At 43.6% G+C, this 20,408-nt stretch overlaps 1 protein-coding gene across 8 annotated transcripts in view; it reads right to left on the reverse strand.

The window, feature by feature from the left end:
* dgkh (diacylglycerol kinase, eta) overlaps positions 1-20,408 on the reverse strand; it is a 65,126-nt gene that overhangs the window by 21,111 nt on the left and 23,607 nt on the right. For 7 of the 8 annotated variants that reach the window (XM_028022075.1, XM_028022072.1, XM_028022074.1 and 4 more), the window contains 6 exons: positions 13,839-13,943; positions 10,422-10,554; positions 5,076-5,182; positions 4,775-4,900; positions 3,505-3,607; positions 85-247 (listed from right to left, as the gene is read on the reverse strand). In XM_028022075.1, coding sequence (XP_027877876.1) covers positions 85-247; positions 3,505-3,607; positions 4,775-4,900; positions 5,076-5,182; positions 10,422-10,554; positions 13,839-13,943 — 737 coding nt within the window. Of the gene's footprint in view, positions 1-84; positions 248-3,504; positions 3,608-4,774; positions 4,901-5,075; positions 5,183-10,421; positions 10,555-13,838; positions 13,944-20,408 lie in introns of those variants that run through there. The other variant, XM_028022077.1, reaches the window with a different exon arrangement.

The raw sequence follows: 20,408 nt of genomic DNA on the forward strand, positions 1-20,408 counted from the left end.
GCGTCAATTTACAACTAATGTCATCTGAAGGCACTTAACAAAAAAAACCCCAAAACCCATATAGTGTCGGGTTCATCTCCTCACCCGAGGTGCGGACCCCCGTTGACCAGGTCGAAGACTTGGGCCGGGTTGAGAAGTTGCTTGAAGCGTCGCAGGAACTTCACCCCCTGGTTGTCTCCGCTTTTAGAGTTGACGAAGACCAGGAGGGGACTGGCACACGACGGGGGACAGGTGGCCTTCCAGAAGCCTGCAGAAAATCCACCGTTTCAGTTTGAACATTCCCACCCGCTCCCCCTTATACTGTCAGCAGTTCAGCAACAAGACCACAAGAAAACAACAGTGCAGTTTGACGAGGGTTTCTTTATGACGGCCTATTTAAAGCGTCTCAATCTGGTTCCCTTTGTGCATCATGAAGTTTAGAAAGCCTTTCTATTTAATCACCTACCGACGCTTTTGTATAAACTGACTTTCCGGCTGATGAAGTGTTGTTTGAAAGGGTGATAAATACGAGGGAGCAAAGTGGTGCAGGTAGAGTCTATCACATGGATCCGACCCTGCTCTCCATCGTTCATCGAAACCGCGTGTGACGGTGACATGCGGTAAAAACACGTGCTATATGCCGATCTGTGCGAGGCAAAGCAGCAAGACGCCCTGATCCTTAAAGAAAACCTTGGCGACGACAGCTCTGTGCGTACTATAGCTCCCCTCAAACCCTCCCTCTGTTTTTGCTCTTTAGTGTCTTCATCTGCGCTCCGTTTTGATTTCCCCCCTTCTTTCTGCCTCACTTTCTCTATCGTGCTGTTGCTAAGGAATGGAGGAAGAAGAGGGTGAGTGGTAGGGGAGAGAGAGGAAGTGGAGACAGGGAGCCACGGCGCTCCGGCACGTGCTGCAGCTCGTGTCCCCCCCTCCCGTCCCCAAACAACACACGCACACACACACCACACTCCCTCAGCCAGATAATACCAACAGGGTTGCCAGATCCCACTGACAGTTTCCAGCCCAAAAACAACGTAAAACCCAACCGGACTCCAAAAAAACAGCGTGTCTCAACCTCTAATGAAATCTATGCTGATATAGTCCCAATAATATTCCAAACAATATCTAAAACAGATTTGTAAAGAGAGAAAGCAAACACAACTTAAAAGGAAGTAAATTTTTAAAAAAAATGTACATTCAGGACTGAGACGATTCGATTAAAGGTGTCGGTTTATGAAAGGATCCTGACAGCAAAAAACAAAAACTATCGCTGAAAACTGAATCTCTTTCTGCATTTGCATTGCATGTTTTGTTTGTTTTTTGTGTATTTGCAATTTGTTCCTAAAAGTGGGTTTGTTGCAATAAGAAATAAATCAATTAATCGCATGCTCAATCATTTCTCAATCATTTCTCTCTTTTCCACCAAAAACTAGATGACAAAAGTCTTCAGTCTGGTGCTTTGCTCTCAACCAGCTCTTTTTTTGAAGGACAGTTTTCTTGACAGAAACTTTATAATCAATTTTATTTGTTGTTTTGTTTATTTTGGATATTTTAAAATGTCTTCCACTTCCAGTGTTAAATGTTCCTTAGAATTTAAAGTTTTTTGATCTCTGAGAATGTGTTCTTGCATTTTTGTGCCAATACCATTATATTATTTGAAAATGGTCTCAAAACAACAATATTATTGTTTATCACAATAACTTTTGGGACAAACTATCGTCCGGCATTTTCACACGAGTTCTTGTCATCTGCCCCATTTATGTGAAAATGGGGCAGATATAAATTTATGTCTCTTTCTGTTCCTCTGCATTCATCATTTCTTTTGGTTGTTACATGAACTATGAAATGAAAATGAAATAAAAAATAAAATGGAATTTTATATATATTTTGACAATTCACAACATTTTTGGTTTTCCTTTATTATATTCTGAACAGAACCAGATTCCATTGAGACTACAAAGGATTTGACTCTTTGAACGCAATGAGACTTGAGAGATATTTCCTTTGAAATCATGATGTTGCCCTGGGATTTTTGTTTTACAATGCTACTACACAGACGCATGACGAAGAAATGACTAATGACTGATGATGTCACATTCGACACATTGTAGAGATTTCAGATAAGTGCAATAACATGGCATTTTATGAAAGGTCTTGTGCTTTTCTGCAGAAAACCTGCAAAAACACAAAATCCTACAAAGTACTGGTCTGGTTTCTAGGGCAAATATCTTAGCACACTTGAAATAAGACAAAACTAACCTAAGTAACTAAGTAATTTTTCAGAAACATATACAAGCTTGTTTTAAGTCAATTCCTTAATACTGATGAAAAAGTAAGTTAGTTTTATTTTAAAGATATTAAGATGTTTGCACTAGGAACCAGACCAAAATACTTAGTAAGGTTTGGTGTTTTTTGCAGTGAATATAATGACAAGTACTTCGAAAGAGCTTTCCTCTGAAACTTTTCTAAAAACTTGCCATAATGTTGTGAAAGGCAGCCCAACTATTAACAACCCGCCCACAGCTGTCCAAACACAGCCCAACTGGGCGGAAACCCGCACAATCTGGCAACACTGAAACCCGAGCGGTCCCTTCGCTCTTCTTCTTCGTGTAAAGCAGCGGGGATCCTCGGCACGTGAGGACAGAGAGATGAGCGCATTGTCGTCGTAGTTTCACCTCTGCCGTTACCTTGTCCTTCTCTTTTCATCTGGATGCTCAATCCCACCACTTTTCTATTATTCAGGTGCCACATAGAAGATGGCAGCTTTTCAGACGCAGCGGTCCGTGTGTGATTGCTTCGGCGGCAGTAATCTAATCCAGCGTGCTTATCAGGGTTCGTCTCGCAGGTGCTGAACTAGAATGGATTCACAGTGAGATCTGGCAGGCTGTCCAGCCACCTCAGGGTCAGGGAAACAGAGAGGCTGCCTTCCCACCCCTAACTTTACTTGGATTTTACATACAGGAACACACACACACACCCACACGCCCACACACACGCACACAATAGAACGTGATTATAAAGGGAAGGAAAATGGCACATGGTCAAATAAAAATCTAAAGATTGCAGTGTTCATTCGTATTCAGTAGTTCTTGTATCCTATTGTTTGTGAGTGTAATGCTCTCATTTTCAAATCTATTTCAGAACTGTCCAGTCTCCCGTTGTGTCCACTCCAACCACCAAACCAACAAAGAAGAAAGCCATCGCTTAAAGAAAGACACAAGAAGTCTCTTACCACAAACAGGAAGCTCATTAAAAATAACCGATTAAATGATGACAGCCAGCCTGTTCTTAGATTGACAAATAATGACCTTAGAGGTCGTGGATGGGTTTATCGAATCAAGTCGAATTCTGCTCTCACACCACATCACTCCCACAGCAGGTCAGAGGTCAAAGAAAAGAGATCAGCAGTTCAAATGAAGTGTTCACTTGTGAGAAAGAATGGTTCCTCACAGGTGGAGTCAGACTTTGACCCCCGACCCTTCAGATTGAGTTATTGTACAGGTTACCGCGTGCGCAGTCATTGCCTACCATCTGAATCGATGCTGTTGAGCGCCGTGGGGGGAATGATGGAGACTTTGCATTGACCAAGAGGACACTTGCGAGGGTACAGGTCCATACAGGCTGTATGCACCTAGAGGAAGAAATAGAAAAAAACTGTCGTTCAACATTCTACAGTCCAGACAGAATCAACGAAACGGACAACTGAGCTGTCATCTTGCAATTAGAGGACTAGTTGATATGCCAAAGATGACTCATTTAGGGCATTTGTAGTTTTATTGGAAAAAAATTACTTGCTGAAAAATATTTACTCCAATAACAACCTCCAGGCTATAGAGTTGTACGGTGACCCCAAGCTACATCAACAAATCACTGAACACAACTATGCATATTCAGAACACACAACGACTTTAACAAAACAAAAGAAGTAAGGCTCAGTGGAAAAACCTGACAGATCACTGATTGGACGACACCACTTTTGGCTCTAGGATGAGAAATTATTCCTGAATTTGCTTTCTCTCTGTTTAGACAGAGAGGAAGGCAGTCACAGCGCTATGTATTTCCCACATTGTGAAAAACAACAGAGCTGAGATTCATAGAATGTCTAATGACTCTAAATCAGGGGTGGGCAACTCCAGGCCTCGAGGGCCGGTCTCCTGCAACTTTTAGATGTATCTCTACTTCAACACACCTGAGTCGAATAATGAGGTCATTAGCAGGACTCTGGAGAACTTGACTGCACTTAGGAGGTGATTCAGCTGTTGGATTCAAGTGTGTTGGAACAGGGAGACATCCAAGAGTTGCAGGACACCGGCCCTAGCGGACCAGGATTGCCCACTCCTGCTCTAAATATGGCGGTAGCTGCATTTCCATTACCGGTAACATTTATATTTTCAGCAAATGCCCTAAAGCCAGCATAACATCTGGTTCTAAAGCTAAAAGTGGTGTCGCCCAGTCACCCAGCCAGCATACCTGACCATATCCCACATGGGGCCCATGCAGGCTGACCAACAATGTCTCAGGCTTCCCACTAGGACCTACCTCTTCCGTTTTGTTGATGTCGATCCATTTTCTTAACTTGTAATTGTGCTTACTTGATGTTTTTGTGTTTTTGAACGTGTTGTGTTTTTCATTGTGTGTAGTCATTTGCTGATGTGGTTTGAACTTCAGGGCAAACATACAGTTGAGATGAAAGTCATGCTAAGATGTTCCCATGCTGCCCAATCTAACATGTTCCTAGACGAACCATCTCCTCTGCATGCTCGCTGCGTTCAGCATGAGGGTGTGACAGATGCCTTACCATGGCTTTGCACCAGAGGCAGCGCCAGTCCTGCAGCCTTAGTACGCTGCCACATGTCTTATCACACACGGCACATTTGGCACTGACAGGCAGGTTGCCCTCCAACCACTGATGAGGCATGGCAATCTGGAGGTTTAACACACACACGTTACAGAACGGGATAAATACTTCTCTTGTCGAGACATTCTTTTTACAATAGGTCGGCATTGAAGGTTGTCTTTGTAAAATGAAAGAAACATAAATTACTTTGTGATGGCTCTATATTTAAAAGTTAGTAAGAACTTGCTTCAAACCAACTCACCCCATCCTCATCTTCAATGATGTCCTTCCCTATAGAGGCCAAGGTCGTCCATTTGCAATTGTTAGTGGCTCTTACAGCACAGCGTTTGTGGGCTTTGAACTTGCACACTGAAAAACACAGAAACACAAATAGGATTGAAAAGGTTTCCACACTTTATAGGGGCCTGCCACTCAGCAGCAGCAGCAGCCTACAGTAAAACATCAGCTCAATATGTCTGGAGGCAGACACTTCAATCACACAAACCGCTATTTATTTCTACATAGTAAAATATTAATGATGCAGGGGTCATGTTTCATCTTTTTGTGAATGTATTTTATTTGTGCAGCACTGAAAACCTGTGGCTCAAAAACAGAACTGAACTGAAAATTGTAGAAAATAGACCTGCTGCCTTGATTACTCTCAGAAGAGGTAAAATCAATCAAATAACTCTTTTATCGGTCTGAATTTATTTTCAGATGATTGTTTATGTATTAAGTTGTACATGTTATTTTAACTAGTGAGATTTTTAGATAAAAAACAAACTGATAAACATTCTGATGTGTATTGATGATTTTGGTGATGGCATTTGACAAAATGCTAAATTTGTTTCTGGTCTCACACCTGGTGACTGTGTGATGTTTTTATGTGTGAGCTCTACTTCTACATTCGGCCCAATGCAGAACATGTTTTTTTAGATATGTGTGAGGAGCGAGCTAAGAAACTGTATGACAGCTAAGCTAAGCTGCATGTCTTCTGTTTGCTTTAATGGAAAGAAACAAGAGGGCTATCACAACCTACTCTTCCGACACAGGCAAAGTGAAAAACACAATCTCTCTTAACTAATTTATTTCGTATTGTCACAAAGTGACTTTGACGTTCATCGGCTGTGTCTTAAGGCTCGCTGGGCGTGAATGAAGAGATGCACCAACTTTTAACGCGTCGAAACCGACTGCAGTGATTAACCGATCAGAGTGGCATGTAGAAAATATAGCGTGAACATTTCCCACCTACACGCCCCAAACAGAGAGACTGCTCTCGCCTTTTTCTCCAGAAGAGACGAAGCTCTTAGCAGACTCATGAATAATGTCCGTACTCTGGAGAACTTTCCTTCCACCCGCCCCACTCCACTCAGCTCATGTACAACATTAACACACACACGCGCACGCCCACACATAAACTAATACACACACACGCAATGTTGTTGTCATCCTGCAGACAACACAGATACTACAAGTCCAAGTCATATCCGGGGGCAACAATCAATGTTTCAATCTCATCTACCACTAAATGCTGTTAGAGAGCATTAGCAGAACATTAAGAGAATTCAGGGGACATGATACCACAGATTGTTAATGGCCAGGCGTCCACAGACCAGACTGGAAGCAAATGCCGTCTCTGGGACTATGAGTGTCTGTGTATTAAATATAAAGGGGCAGAGGACGTAGGTAGCACAAATCAATCCCTGCTGACTGCCCTGCTCAGGAAATCGAAGGGAAATTTAAGCCGTGTTGCTTTGCTGTGATTGGTTGCCTGCACTTGAAGTTTGACAGACATTTCTCTGCTTCATTTTCTCCTCATGCTGTCTTTTCCTCCAGTTTTATTGATTGGTCGCTCATGCTGCCACACACTTACCTTTTGCTTATTTTCATTATATAATAAACACCAGCCATGTCTTCAAAAACAGTGTGTTGTGGGATTTAGGCCAAATCTAAAGTTAATGCTTCTGGATCGATATGTTCAATAAGAAGAGATAAACAAGACAAAACGCAGCTAATCTTCTCCTTACAGAAATCTTCTCTAAAACTGGGACAAAGTGTCTATAAGAGGACAATAAACATTATTATTAAGTGTTCAAAAACAGAAAATTGTTATTGATTGCTACATTAAATGAAATAATAAATAAAATCAAACACAATAAAAGTTTTTTGCTCTCCATAATTAAGCTTGATGAGATGACACTTATTAATAATATTGAAGAAAGCTGAGGACCTTGTAACGTGGTACATTTTTTAGATATGTAGTGAGTTACAGTTTGTTTTATAAAGAAATACCAATGTTTTTTTTTTAATGGGTTTTATTAGTCTAAATAAATCTGTCACAAAACCCGTATTCATTGGCTGAGAGAATGTTTTGCTATTTATCTGTTTATGGATAAATTATGGTTTTATTTCACTATACAGTGAACCCTCGCTATATTGCGGTTCACCTTTCACGGTCTTGCTGCTTCACGGATTTGCATCGTGCATTGTGTTCTGCATTCTGATTGGCTAAACAGTCTCTCCGCTTCTTCTCTACCTGTGTGTCAATAACGTTGCGATTTAATATGTAAACGTACGTAAAACAGCTTGTTATATTTAACATAATCGATGGTGGCATGTCGGTTTATAAGAATTCTTTTGCCCAGAAGAAAAAAGAGTGACAACAGCTACCGATAACTATGCTCTTCTATTGGAAAAAACACACCTGCACCGCGGGCTTTAGAAGAAAAAAAAAAAAAACGCTACAGAGCGGAGTCAAGATACAGCGGCTCAGTCAGAAGTGCAGTGAAATACACGTGAGTCACAATTTGTCCTACTGTACTTTGTATTTTTTTTTCAGAATCATTTTTTTATTTTCTCCCGTTCTAATCCAATGACTCGGGTTGCGGTGGGGCGGCACTGATCTCCGCCAATCAGGAACGGGAATCCGCCTTCAGTTCGTATATATGATTAAAATTATTATTCTACAGAACAGTAGTTATTTGTAAAAAAAAAAAAATTGTATACAGTACTTTTATTTGTTAAACAAACGTTTGGGACTGTAAAAAGGTTTTGTTCTTTGGTTTCAATGTATTATGGAGTATTTTATTGTATAATAATCGTAAAAAAAATAATAAAGGTTTCTACTTCGTGGATTTCGCCTATCACTGGTTCTTTTTGGAACGTAACCCCCGCGAAAAACGAGGGTTCACAGTATACACGGTATTGTTATTTTATCCAAGTAGAAAGATTTGTCATCTATTTATCTATTAGTATTAACTCCCTTAATAATAAATAATAGTATCATCATGCTACAGTTTAACAATGTGCATTTTAACAGCAATCTAAAAATTGCAATCGGTGCATCTCTAATGTTTCTAATGGTTACACTTTGTTTAACCATTACAGATGTAAAACATATGAGAATCATCGGCATGTTCCCAACATAATCTCGTGATTATTGGTTTTGTATTTAAAGGGGCAGTACACTTTCACAGTATACTTTGAAAGAGAATTGTTTTTGAGCTTTACATCATGTTATAATGTAATTCCCTCATCACAAACATTCCTGGAGTGTTGCTTTGATTCTTTCATGCATGTTTGAGAAACCCTTTAATCTCCATGGCAACCATTCAGCTGCGCAAAACACCTGGGTGGACCTTCCTGTCAGTGCTATGTTTCAAAGCTTGTGAGCTTCTGCCTCACAGAGTCGCTCTCCCCCACGATTTCCCCACTCAGCTCCTTTAGACTAGCCAGCAGCAATTAGCAAACATCTGCTGGACCCGTGCATCTACTGAGCTGTTTATAGGAGCTACTTCTCAGTGCAATGCTGTAAAAATGTTAAGGGCTTAATAAAGGAGCCATGTTGTGATGACGTCCTGAAGGTGGAGTTTCAGAAAGAGTTGGAGGCTTTAAAGAGACAGAGGCCCATTTTCAAGGCTTTAAATATTAAAATGTTAAATTTCTTTTGAGTCATATTTGACATATGTAGAGCTCTTATAACAACTGAAGGACACACAGTTACTTGATTGTGCTATAAAATGGCATTATGTGGCTGGAAAATGCATAATACTGCCCTTTTATAAAGTTGGCAGTTCTCATATGCTATGGACCAAACCTGGTGGAGATGATGATGAGAACCAAGAAGTAACTAGGTTTCTTCCTCTGATATTGGATGGATGCACTTTCCTACACCTCACAGGTAAAAATTAGCTAAAATAGCATAAGGAACATGCCGATGGTTATCATTATGTTCTGCTGCGCATCAATGCCACGTAGCACCAACTACCAGCAGGCAAAAAGAAAAATCTCATTCTCTCTTGTTAACCTGATTCCCTTCAACACCTCACCTTACACTTTCCTTCACAGAGAAGGTGAAGAGGTATAATGTCAGCCACAAGATTAGCAGTTTTCTCTCCGCTAATGACAAAGGGGCATGGTGTGAATGCTAAAGGAGTAACCGAGTCAACGATTATCTAACACACAGCATAACATGAAACCTATATGGCATGTTTAGTTTTAATGCCAGCACCTTCCTGTTCCTGCACCTCAAGCCGTGATTGTGATAGGCATCCCGCTCCACAGCCCAGAGCGCTGCCAAGGTTCACGCTGGCTTCACTAAACCTAATCTGCTGCTTTCCAGCAGACTTTGGCAAAAATATAAATAACTTCTTCCTCTTTGTGACTTGAAAGGTCTTGTGCAGCAGTGACCTTGAAAAAGTAGCTATGGGTCAGTAGCTTGGCCGTCCTTAAAGATCTGATGCCAAAATGAGCCACCAAGAGGCTGAGCCCTCCTGCAGTCAACTATTGTGTTGGCTGCAGGAGGGCTTTGTTTGTTAGCTGATCCTGTGTTTGCAAGGACAGAACATGACATTGGTAACCAGCAAGGTAGCATTATGGGTAATTTGGGAGTCTTAAATTTTGTGTATGGAAATTGAAGTGATGTATCCAGAGCCCAATAAAGACTAATCTGTTGTTATGGACACTGTAGTTCTACTGGACACCGCCGACTGCTTTTTTCATGCTAACTCTTTTGGTGCATGGAGTGATGACAAATGTCATTTGCAAAAATACACAGCCTCACAAAAGTATTCACACCCTTAAAGCTGTAGTATGTTAGCAGCTAGTTAGCAGCAGCCCCAAGCGCGATGAAGATGTCTGTGTGTGACTCAAACTTCTGTCTAACGGAAAACTACACATCCAAGATTAGAACGTCAAAATGTAAGACCTGTGATTGACATATTTAAGGCCAACTTACTTTTTTTAATGCATCTATGAAAGGTTTATTTTAAAAAATGTTTTACATATTTGTTAAAACTGTCACTATGTCATGACAGTAAATAGAGAAGTTCTCAAACATGCATGAAAGAATCGAAATAACACTGCAGCTCTGTTTATAATGAGGGCGTAACATTATAAAACAATGTAAAGGTCCAAAAAGTCAATTTTACACAATGCTGCTCCTTTAAGACTGCACATTTCAGCTGAGACTCTTCATGTTGTGCAAAACATTCCCAGAAAAACCTTTTCTGACAAAATATGCAAGTTTGAAACACAAGAAAGACAGAAAGCAATAATCCTACTTTGTTTTTGTCGTGTGTGTGCGTATGTGAAGTGTTGTGGTGTTTACCTTCGCAGGAGAGGCCATGAGATGTGACCCCAGACAAGCTGTCTTTACAGACGTTGCAGAAGGTGGGCCGTGCGTGGGAGCAGGCATACCAGTTGTGCATCCCTGAGAAATGTTCCACATTAAACTGTGCCGTCTGACAAAGGAGAAGTTAAAACAGGTTGGCAGCACTGAGAAAAAACAGTCAGAGAAGAGCAAGCACAGTGCACTAAGTGATAACAATCAACACATTCTCATTCCCAGCTTGTCATGGGGCGACACAGTGCCAACACCCCCACCCCTGCCCTCAGTTTTAACGCATGGGCTGCTCCTTTCCCATCACCGTCTGATGCACAGAGAGCTGCTCTGCAGTGGAGCGTCGCTAGTTAGCGAGCTGCAGCACACAGTGATGTATTGGTCGTGCAAGCACTAAATGACAACTTATAATGCAGGCTGACATATAGCGGATGTCTGATTATTTTTTAAAAATCTTTCTTCTGCTGCTTTCAGTCGACCGCATAAAGATTTTGAACGATGTTAAAATCCACACGTTTTAAACGCAGCACATAATAAAGTTGAGATATTTCGACCAGTGAAGGGCGCCATGTAACATAGCTGTTAGTTAGATGTTCAAATGTAGAGTTTAAACAATGTAAGTCAAATTTAAGGCTTTTTTAGACCTTTTTAGCAACACATTGAATTGAATTTAAGACCGAAAGAATTACAATCAGGAAAAGCATGACTTTTGACATTTCTGGATATGTGAAATGTATGTGGCTCTTATGAGCAGTTTTGTGCTTTTCACACTTCAAGGTTCCCTAAACCCTAAACCCCCATAGTGCCTAGTTTAAAAGACATTTTGTGCACAGAATGTACACAGGCAAGTCAGCCAGTGGCAAAAACAAACGTCCAGTCAACTGGCGATAAATTTACACTTACCCATGACAGATGCAAAAAACAAAAAAAAAAAGAAAATGAACTAGCTATTGTATGTTAGCATCTAGTTAGCGGTAGCTCAAACTTTTGCCTGCCAGAAAACTACATATACTAGATTAGAAAGTCCTGCTACAACATTTAAGACCTATGATTGATGTATTTAAGGCCAACTCACATTTAACATTTTAAGGCCTTAATTTTAGATACATAAATTGAAGACTTTTAAAGACTTTTCAAGGAAACATGGACAACCTGAAATGGTCAAGGTTTCTCTGTTTCATGTCTAACTAACCTTTCAGATTTCAAGGACTAGCAGCAAGTGGAGCCAATCACCATCATTTAAAAGAAATCTGTAATAATATTGATAACCAGGATGAATTTGCATCCATTAAACTGTTACCTAGATGGTGTTAGTGTGTGCTACTGCATGAAATGATGCAACTTTTACAATGTTTTAGATTTGTGGCAGCCATGTTGGATTTCAAAGGCAGAACTCAGATTTTCTAGATTTTTGAGAAGAAATGGAATAGAAATGTTAAAATATTAATAAATAGCTGTGTATGCATTTGACAAGTACTACTTATATTTAAATAATATTAAAAATCTTTTCACAGTCATCAGTCCCTCCAGGATTTTGTGATTGTTTTTGTGGTTCTTTTTTGCAATCAAAGTCACAGATTTTGTGGTGCTTATTTAGAAATATTTGAAAGAACTGTTGCGATATTTGTCCCATACGTGAGAAATAGTGAGGCCGAGTCAATAGTTTAGCAGTGGAAGAAGGAAATACTGCCATCTACAGGTGGGAGTAAGTAGTAGAGGCTGGCATGTATTGTATCGTTTATAACTGATCATTTATCATGTATCATGATACATTTCTGATCAGAATAAGAATTTGTATTTATCCCGCCCCCCAAATCTATGCATATAGTAAGGATTGTTAGATTGGCTATTTTTGCCACATTTTTTTAATTAAGTATCAATAAATTTCAATAAATTTTAAAATATGATAAAATGCAGTTTAGTGATACAAAGTTTTTGTGTTGGTGGAGTTAAGGTTGAGTTGCCATGTAGTCGCATCCAAATCCAGATTTACATAACAAAGAAATAAATAATTCTTATCGTCACTTTTATTATCACAATAATTCCACAAAATACTGTCAAAAAATAAAGCCCACAATACCCCCCCTTAGTAAGCAGACACTTAGTGCCAAAGTTTTTGACAATTTTTTCAGAAAATCTGCAATAAATTCAGCACTACAAAATGTGGGGATCTGTTGATTTTGCATGAATTTCCATGACTGGGTAATCGCAAAAACAGGAGGAAATGATTGATGTTAATTGGCAGCAAACGGCTAAAAACTACTTTGATTTGGTTGGTGAAATAATAGCTAACAGTTACAGATAACAGTTGTTATCTTGAAAGTTCTCTTTACATGTTTCAGAGTCTAGAGGGTCACAGAAAAAGGTACGGTGGGCTGGATTTGGCCTCTAGGCCTTGAATTTGACATTAGCAGCATAGAGGGTTTCCATCAGGACTCCTAAACGTGTGTAACCCGTGATTCTGCAGGAGCGGCCGGACCCCCGGAAGCTTCCATGCATGTGGAAGTTGGGGACCACAGCGGAGGTGATGCGAGCAGCGCAGCATTCCAGCGTGGGCGTTGCGTCTGCAGCAGTTGGCGCAGCCCCCATCCCAGTTTGGGGGGGTTTTTTGTTGTAAACTGGAACTGTAACAGGTTCCACTGCTAAATGGGAAATCCTCACAGCACCACTTTTAAATCAAAGCCTGCCTGGTCCGTGCAGCTCAGCTTGGTGTGTGTATGTGTGTGTGTGTGTTGTGTGCAGGGGTGTACATGTGTGTTCCCCGTGGCGAGCCAACTCTGGGGTTGCTGCTGCACTGCGGTGCAGTGATGGGGGGTCTTATATAAGACTTCCCCTCTGAAATAAGAGCCGCCGCGCGCCTGTGCTCCTGTCCCCCGGCCCTGAGCCTGCCACAACCTGTCACCATCAGTGCTCACATCTCTGTTGACAGCAGGGATTTCCGTACAAGGGGGCTTGATTTTTTTCTTTTTGTATGTGTGTGTGTGCGGGCGTGCGCGTGTGTGGGTGTGTGTGTGTGCAGAAAAACTGCTCAGATAGAACTCAACTGTTGTGCTGCAAGTTTGTTGGATCCCATGATCCAGTGAGGCTGCAACTGCAAAACAAAATTTGCTGTTGACGCTTTTATCCCTTTTTTTTTTGTTGCCCACACAGTTTATGCACATGTGAGCACACCAGATCCATGTGATACTTTGAATATCTTTGAACCTCCACACATAAAGCCAGATTTCACTGCAACAAGCTACGGCTTTTATTCCGTTTTTCCCCGACAATATTCAAATGTTAACCGACGAAGCGTCCCGCGAGCGGAGAGGACACGCCTTAACGTCAGATCTGCTATCGCTCTGACGTTTGGAAATCCCAGGACGGGGTAAGAGGCTTGGATCTCGTTTAGAAAGCGCCCCTTACCTCGTAATGCTCCCTGGACTGGACGGACTTGAGCGAACTGATCCAGTCCTCCATCTCTTTCCTGTTCTCGGCGCAGAGGATGAGCCTACGGAACGGGGTGATCACCTGGAGAGAGAGGGGAAGAGATGCTGTGAGGCAGGGAAGACGTACGGATGGACAGCGTTGTGGCTGAAATGAGAGGGAAGCGTTTCTGTCGCCTTCCCTCCTCCGCCCAGTGGTGCCTCTGAGTGAAGAGAGAAAAAGAGAGAGAGGATGAGGAGCCCCCACCTTCCTCCTGTCTTCCCTCCCTCTTTTCCTCCAACTCCTTTTAACTCCAGCCCACTCACACCTTCTAGAGTTGGCAGCTTTCTTCGCTTCTGCCAACCTTCTCTCTGCGTCCGCCCTTTGTGGCAGAAATGTCCTGGCAGGCGGAGATCATTAGTGCGCGTTTAAAGGACGCTCCCTGGAGACGGGCCGCCTGATTCAGCTTCCGTTCATCGCTACATCACTTATTCATGCCACTTCTCTCTGGATTGTGCTTCCCTTTTGCACAGCAGTGAGAACAGAAACACCAGCAGTTGACCATAAAATCACACATATTGAAAGTAGGAAAATAAAATTGCTTAGTGGGCAGTTTCGTAAAAAATTAGTTTTTCTATAAAACGTTTCGTCGCTAGGATGAGGTGGTTTTTCAATTGCATCAAAACAGATGTCCTTGGTAAAACTGCAATGGAATCACTGAATGTGTTGAATACTTAGTGCTTCAGCAAAATCACAGAGAAAGAGCTTGGAGGACATTCAGTTCCACCAGGTGTTTGCTAATTGCTGCTGGCTAGTCTGAAGGAGCTGAGTGGTGGCTGCTCTGTGAGGCAGAAGCTTGGAAACTGCAGCTCAGAGGAGGAGCTTCGTCCTCAAAGGCGGGGCTAGGATCCACCAAGCGTTTCGCACAGCTGAATGGTTGCCATGGAGATTAATCAAAGAAACACTCTAGAAATGTTTTTGACGAGGGAATAACATTATAACAAGATGTAAAGCTAAAAAAAAAGTTGGTTTTACGTAACATTGCCCCTTTAATTTTTCAGCTTCATTGACATCTTAGAATCTTTAGCTAATAAACAATCATAATACCATGTCTGCCTGCGGTTTTGTGTTGTGTAAATCCCTGATTTCCCAACATGCAGTTCAAGAATTACTATTTACAATAATTTGAAGGCACAGATTCAGCTGTTCTGGAGGTCCATTCTCTAAATTACACTCCCTTTGTGACAATAATTGGGATAAACATGGGAGTGTGTAGTCCACCTACCCAGCAGCACAAACACACACTCGCACACATAACAAACCCCTGGCTTCTTGACCACAGCCATGTCTGAAGCTGCACCTGAGGCTCTCCTGAAAGTGTGGAGAACAGCAGGTAAACACCATACCGTGTGTGTATGCGTTTGTTTGTTTGTGTGTGTGTCAGTGTTAGCTTTTCATTCTGCATGCTGGAGGTCACTTGCTAACCATCTGCTTTAAAGCCACACGTTGCCATCGTGTATCAGAAAAGCCTGATCAGAAAACACGGTTGATAATAAACAAGCAACAAACGGCAACTTAGAAGAAAAAAAAAAACTAAAAAAAAAAAGTAGTAATCTATTTCTAAGCAACACATTTAAGCTTCCTGAAGAACACTTGGTCCGTTTGATAGCAAAGTCACAAGCTGTGCAGGAGGAAATCATGTGTGAACGCACATATGGCGGAGCGGGGTTACATAAAACTCCCCTGTGTGACGCAGCGTTTATGACATCTTCCTCCACTTGGATCCTGTGGGCCTCCAGGCCGGTTGCCTGGAGAGTGCCACAGTTTATTGGGGAGTGAGGATTAAAATTCTTGTGATCCTTAGAATTTTTACCTCCTAGTTGCACTGTGACTGCAATTGTAAAAATTCCCTACAGACACGAATGTAGACACACCAATCAGAGTCCATATGGCTGATTTACGTTCTCTGCTTTTTGTGAAGCTTTTCTTCCTCCCAAAAATGATTCAGAACTTCAAAATATGCTTCTACGCTGAAATATGTCATGATCTGTGTTTTTCCTTGTTTATTTAGAGTTTTCTGTGTCGTTAAGTCTCTTCGTTGTCCTGTCCTCCCCTTGATTGTTCCCAGGTGTGTCTCGTCTCTGTGATTACCCTCCCGTGTATTTAACTCCACCTGTGTTCCTTGTTCCTCGTCGGGTCCTCGTCAATGTTAGCTTCTGTGTCGTCAGTGTTTCCATGTGCCTGCTGCTCGTTGTTTGGATTAAGTTTTCTCATTAAATCTTCATATTCATCATACCTGGGTCCGCTGCATCTGCCTCACCACCCTTCACCACACCGCTTCCTGACAGTAGGACCCGACCACACTGAACGGTGAGGCACGCTACTTTTCGTTATGGACCCAGAAGGATTATGGAGAGCGATCGAGGACTATTTGGCAGTGTTGGCAAGTCCGTATTCAGCCCGACGGCGGCTGAATACGTCCACACGCCTGGTCCTCCTGCTGGATCAGTGGATCCCGCGGCTTCCGCATCTGGGACTGGCGGAATTACAACAAGAGGCAGAGTGGCAATTCCAGACAGCAGCGGCCGTGCTGAAAGGTAACCCTCTGCCTCCCAGTCTGCACAGTCTCTCCGCCAGCCCAGACCCGGGACCAGCAACTCCGGCCGGCGCACCCGAGGCCGTTTCAGCCGGCGTTCCAGCCGGCGCACCCGAGGCCGAATCAGCCGGCGTTCCAGCCGGCGCACCCGAGGCCGTATCAGCCGGCGTTCCAGCCGGCGCACCCGAGGCCGAATCAGCCGGCTTTCCAGCCGGCGCACCCGAGGCCGAATCAGCCGGCGTTCCAGCCGGCGCACCCGAGGCCGAATCAGCCGGTGTTTCAGCCGGCGCACCCGAGGCCGAATCAGCCGGCGTTCCATCCGGCGCACCCGAGGCCGAATCAGCCGGCGTTCCAGCCGGCGCACCCGAGACCGAGACTCCCAGTGTTCCTACCGAGACTCCCAGCGTTTCTTCCGAGACCCCGACTTCCGAGACCCCCAGCGTTCCTTCCGAGACCCCCAGCGTTCCTTCCGAGACCCCGACCTCCAGCGTTCCACCCGAGACCCCGACCTCCTGCGCTCCCTCCGAGACCCTGACCCTCTGCGTTCCTTCAGAGACCCAGACCCTCTGCGTTCCTTCAGAGACCCAGACAGTCTGCGTTCCTTCAGAGACCCAGACAGTCTGCGTTCCTTCAGAGACCCAGACCCTCTGCGTTCCTTCAGAGACCCAGACCCTCTGCGTTCCTTCAGAGACCCAGACCCTCTGCGTTCCTTCAGAGACCCAGACCCTCTGCGTTCCTTCAGAGACCCAGACCCCCTACGATCCTCCTGAGACCCCGACCTTCTGCGTTCCCTCCGAGACCCCGACCTTCTGTGTTCCCACTGAGACCCCCTGTGCTCCACCAGAGACCCTGCCTCGGGGGGCTCGTCGTCGCCGTCTGTGGGCGGCCCCCGGGACTCCCCGTTGCCACCTCCGGCGCCGCGGGCGACGGCCGCTAGACCGCCTCTGTGGTTCCCGCCTCCAGCGCCGCGGGCGACCGCCGGACCGCCTCTGTGGTTCCCGCCTCCAGCGCCGCGGGCGACCGCCGGACCGCCTCCGTGGTTCCCGCCGCCGCGGACGACCGCCGGACCACCTCCGTGGTTCCCGCCGCCGCGGACGACCGCCGGACCACCTCAGTGGTTCCCGCCTCCTTTGCCTCCGCCCACCCTGTGGGTAGTTTTTTTTTGTTGTTTATGGACTCTTGGCCCTTCTTGTTTTTCCGCCCACGATGGTGGGTTGTTTTTTGTTAGTTTGGACTCTGGCCCGCCGTCCGGCACCCCTCCACCCACCCTTGTTGGGTTTTTTGGTTTTTTTTTCCTTGGGCGTCTGGTAGCCGCCCTTGAGGGGGGGGTACTGTCATGATCTGTGTTTTTCCTTGTTTATTTAGAGTTTTCTGTGTCGTTAAGTCTCTTCGTTGTCCTGTCCTCCCCTTGATTGTTCCCAGGTGTGTCTCGTCTCTGTGATTACCCTCCCGTGTATTTAACTCCACCTGTGTTCCTTGTTCCTCGTCGGGTCCTCGTCAATGTTAGCTTCTGTGTCGTCAGTGTTTCCATGTGCCTGCTGCTCGTTGTTTGGATTAAGTTTTCTCATTAAATCTTCATATTCATCATACCTGGGTCCGCTGCATCTGCCTCACCACCCTTCACCACACCGCTTCCTGACAAAATAAAAATATTTCTTCGAACCAACTTACAAAACCTACTCTATTTTGTAGCAAATTGTATTAGTTTTACTCGAGCTATAATTCTGAAATCACAATTAAGAGTCATTTTCTAAAGTCGGTTCAAAGAAACATGTTTATCATTGCTGTGAGAGGTCAAGTCAGTTTTATTTTAATACTCGAAACAAATGTGACTTCACTATATGTGAGCATGAGAGCTACTACTATTTTCAAACAAAGACAAAAGGATCACATAGTTAACATTTCAAACTATCTTAAGCAGCTGATACATTTTAAGTTATATATGAGATTTGAAGAGGAGTGGCAAAAGCAAATGAGGTGGATTAGCGGTGCCAACAACTGATGGTGTCATCCAGGACATGCTGAAAAAAGAAAATAGGTGATCCAACGTAAATATATTGGTAATAAGTAATTAAATTAAATTTGTCCAAGTTAACTTATTACGTTTTCAAACTTGTCATGACTCATGTTCTGTCCTGTCCATGCTGTGCTTAAACACTCATTCAGTTCACCTTTCACGCCAGATTGCTTGCCTGTTCCACCTGGTCTCCGTCCTACTTAAACTCCTCTCAGCCTCTGCCTCCTTGCCAGATTACCAACAGCCACGAGCCAGTAGAGATCCAGGATTTCCTTCCAAGCCTTCCATGTTTCCTCGACCCTTTTCTGTCCACGGATTGACCCCCCCCTGCCAAGCCCTTCACGGATCCCAACTGTTCTGGATTTCTGGACCCTGACCCAAGCTTTGCCTCACGACCACCGAGTATTGCCTGCCCCTCAAACTAAGTTTGCTCTCTCTGTCCTCCCGTGTATGACCTCTGCCTGATTACCGTCTTAGTCCCTGGGTGTTGCCTCTTGGATCTCCTTGTAGAGCATTTAATTGGTTCCACAGCAGCCTGTCCTACCTGGTTTCTCTGCTCCACCCGTCCACTGCACTACAGGTCAGTTAAGCTGAACATTTCTAAGTTACCCCTCCTTTATCAGTGCATCACCAGCCTTCTCCCCTCTTTTCTCAGTGCTGTGTTTGACATCCTGAGCAGCAACCAGAATCTGAAAATTAAATTAAACTTTTTTTCCTTTGCAAACTCCTGTGTGGTTGAATTTCCGGGTCCCCACAGAGTGTCCTTACAAAACTTTATTCAATCACTTGAGCCCAATGAACACAATTTTTTAAAAGTTGATCCTTCTTTCTCTTTTATTCTGCGCATGTTCCATGTTACCGTGGAACATGCGCTGCAAATGCATGCATGCATGTGCTTGCAGCGCATGTCAGCATACACGAAGCAACAATATTCAGAGACTTCTTCAGATTTGTGACTGCTACTGGAGGACTTTCCTGCCCACAGCATCACCACTGACAAAGACTTTTTAAAGATAAGAGTGTTTTTGAAATGAAACTTATTGAATTTATCGATTGCTTTCAATCTTCTGTTAACCAACTTTTCAGTAGCACCTGATCTACCTGAGAGCTGAAAGGAAAGTCTTAAAAATTTCTCCAAACAAACAAGGTTTTTAAGCACCAGACGTGTTTATGTCATCCCTCCCTTTGGTAACAAAGCTAATTATATTAGCTTTCTTCCTCCGTTAAGTGGAGACGACGACTTCTGAATTACTGACAGCGACACTCCATTCACGCAGCTCTGTGTCTGTGCATGTTAGGAGAAAATGTAGGCATTCAGTCGGCTACAATGCACAAGTGGCTGTGCTGTTCTGCCCGCCTTTCCCCCTTGTTTGTCTCTGTTGCTCCTTAGAGAAGTCGCTCTTTTGTTTCTCCGTCATCACAACACGTCCTCACTTCTGAACAGTAACCAGGAATGTTGGCGTACACGGCATGCATTCCTGTTTGCGTGTGTGTGTGTTTCTTTTCTGATGTGTCCGACGTGTGGAACGGAGCGGTGATAAGTCTGGTTGCCAGGGGAAACTGGGAATGGCTGTATTGAAAAAAAGCAATGGTGCCAGGCATCCCTCAAGTGTAGAAAAGCACTCTTGATGAGTGACCTTCAGAGATGAATGGGTCAGACAAGTGTGCATTGTGCAGTAACAAGTGGCGCCAAAAAGAGGCCAACTTAGCAGCTCAGGAATCTAATGAGAGAAGCTGCTGTGAAAATGAAAACTTTCAGTTCAGCATGTTTTTTGCTAATATTTGAGAAAAACACAGCTGAGTAATATCAGCTGTGTCTATGGCATAGATTTCCATAGCAACCCGATAAATTACAACTATTGACACTTGACCACCCCCAAAAAACCGTCCGCATTATTTTGATTTATTTTCTGAGCTGTTCAGTGAGCGCCATCATTAAATTTGAAAATAAGATTAA

Source organism: Xiphophorus couchianus, chromosome 7 (assembly GCF_001444195.1).
Source record: "Xiphophorus couchianus chromosome 7, X_couchianus-1.0, whole genome shotgun sequence".
NCBI lineage: Eukaryota > Metazoa > Chordata > Actinopteri > Cyprinodontiformes > Poeciliidae > Xiphophorus > Xiphophorus couchianus.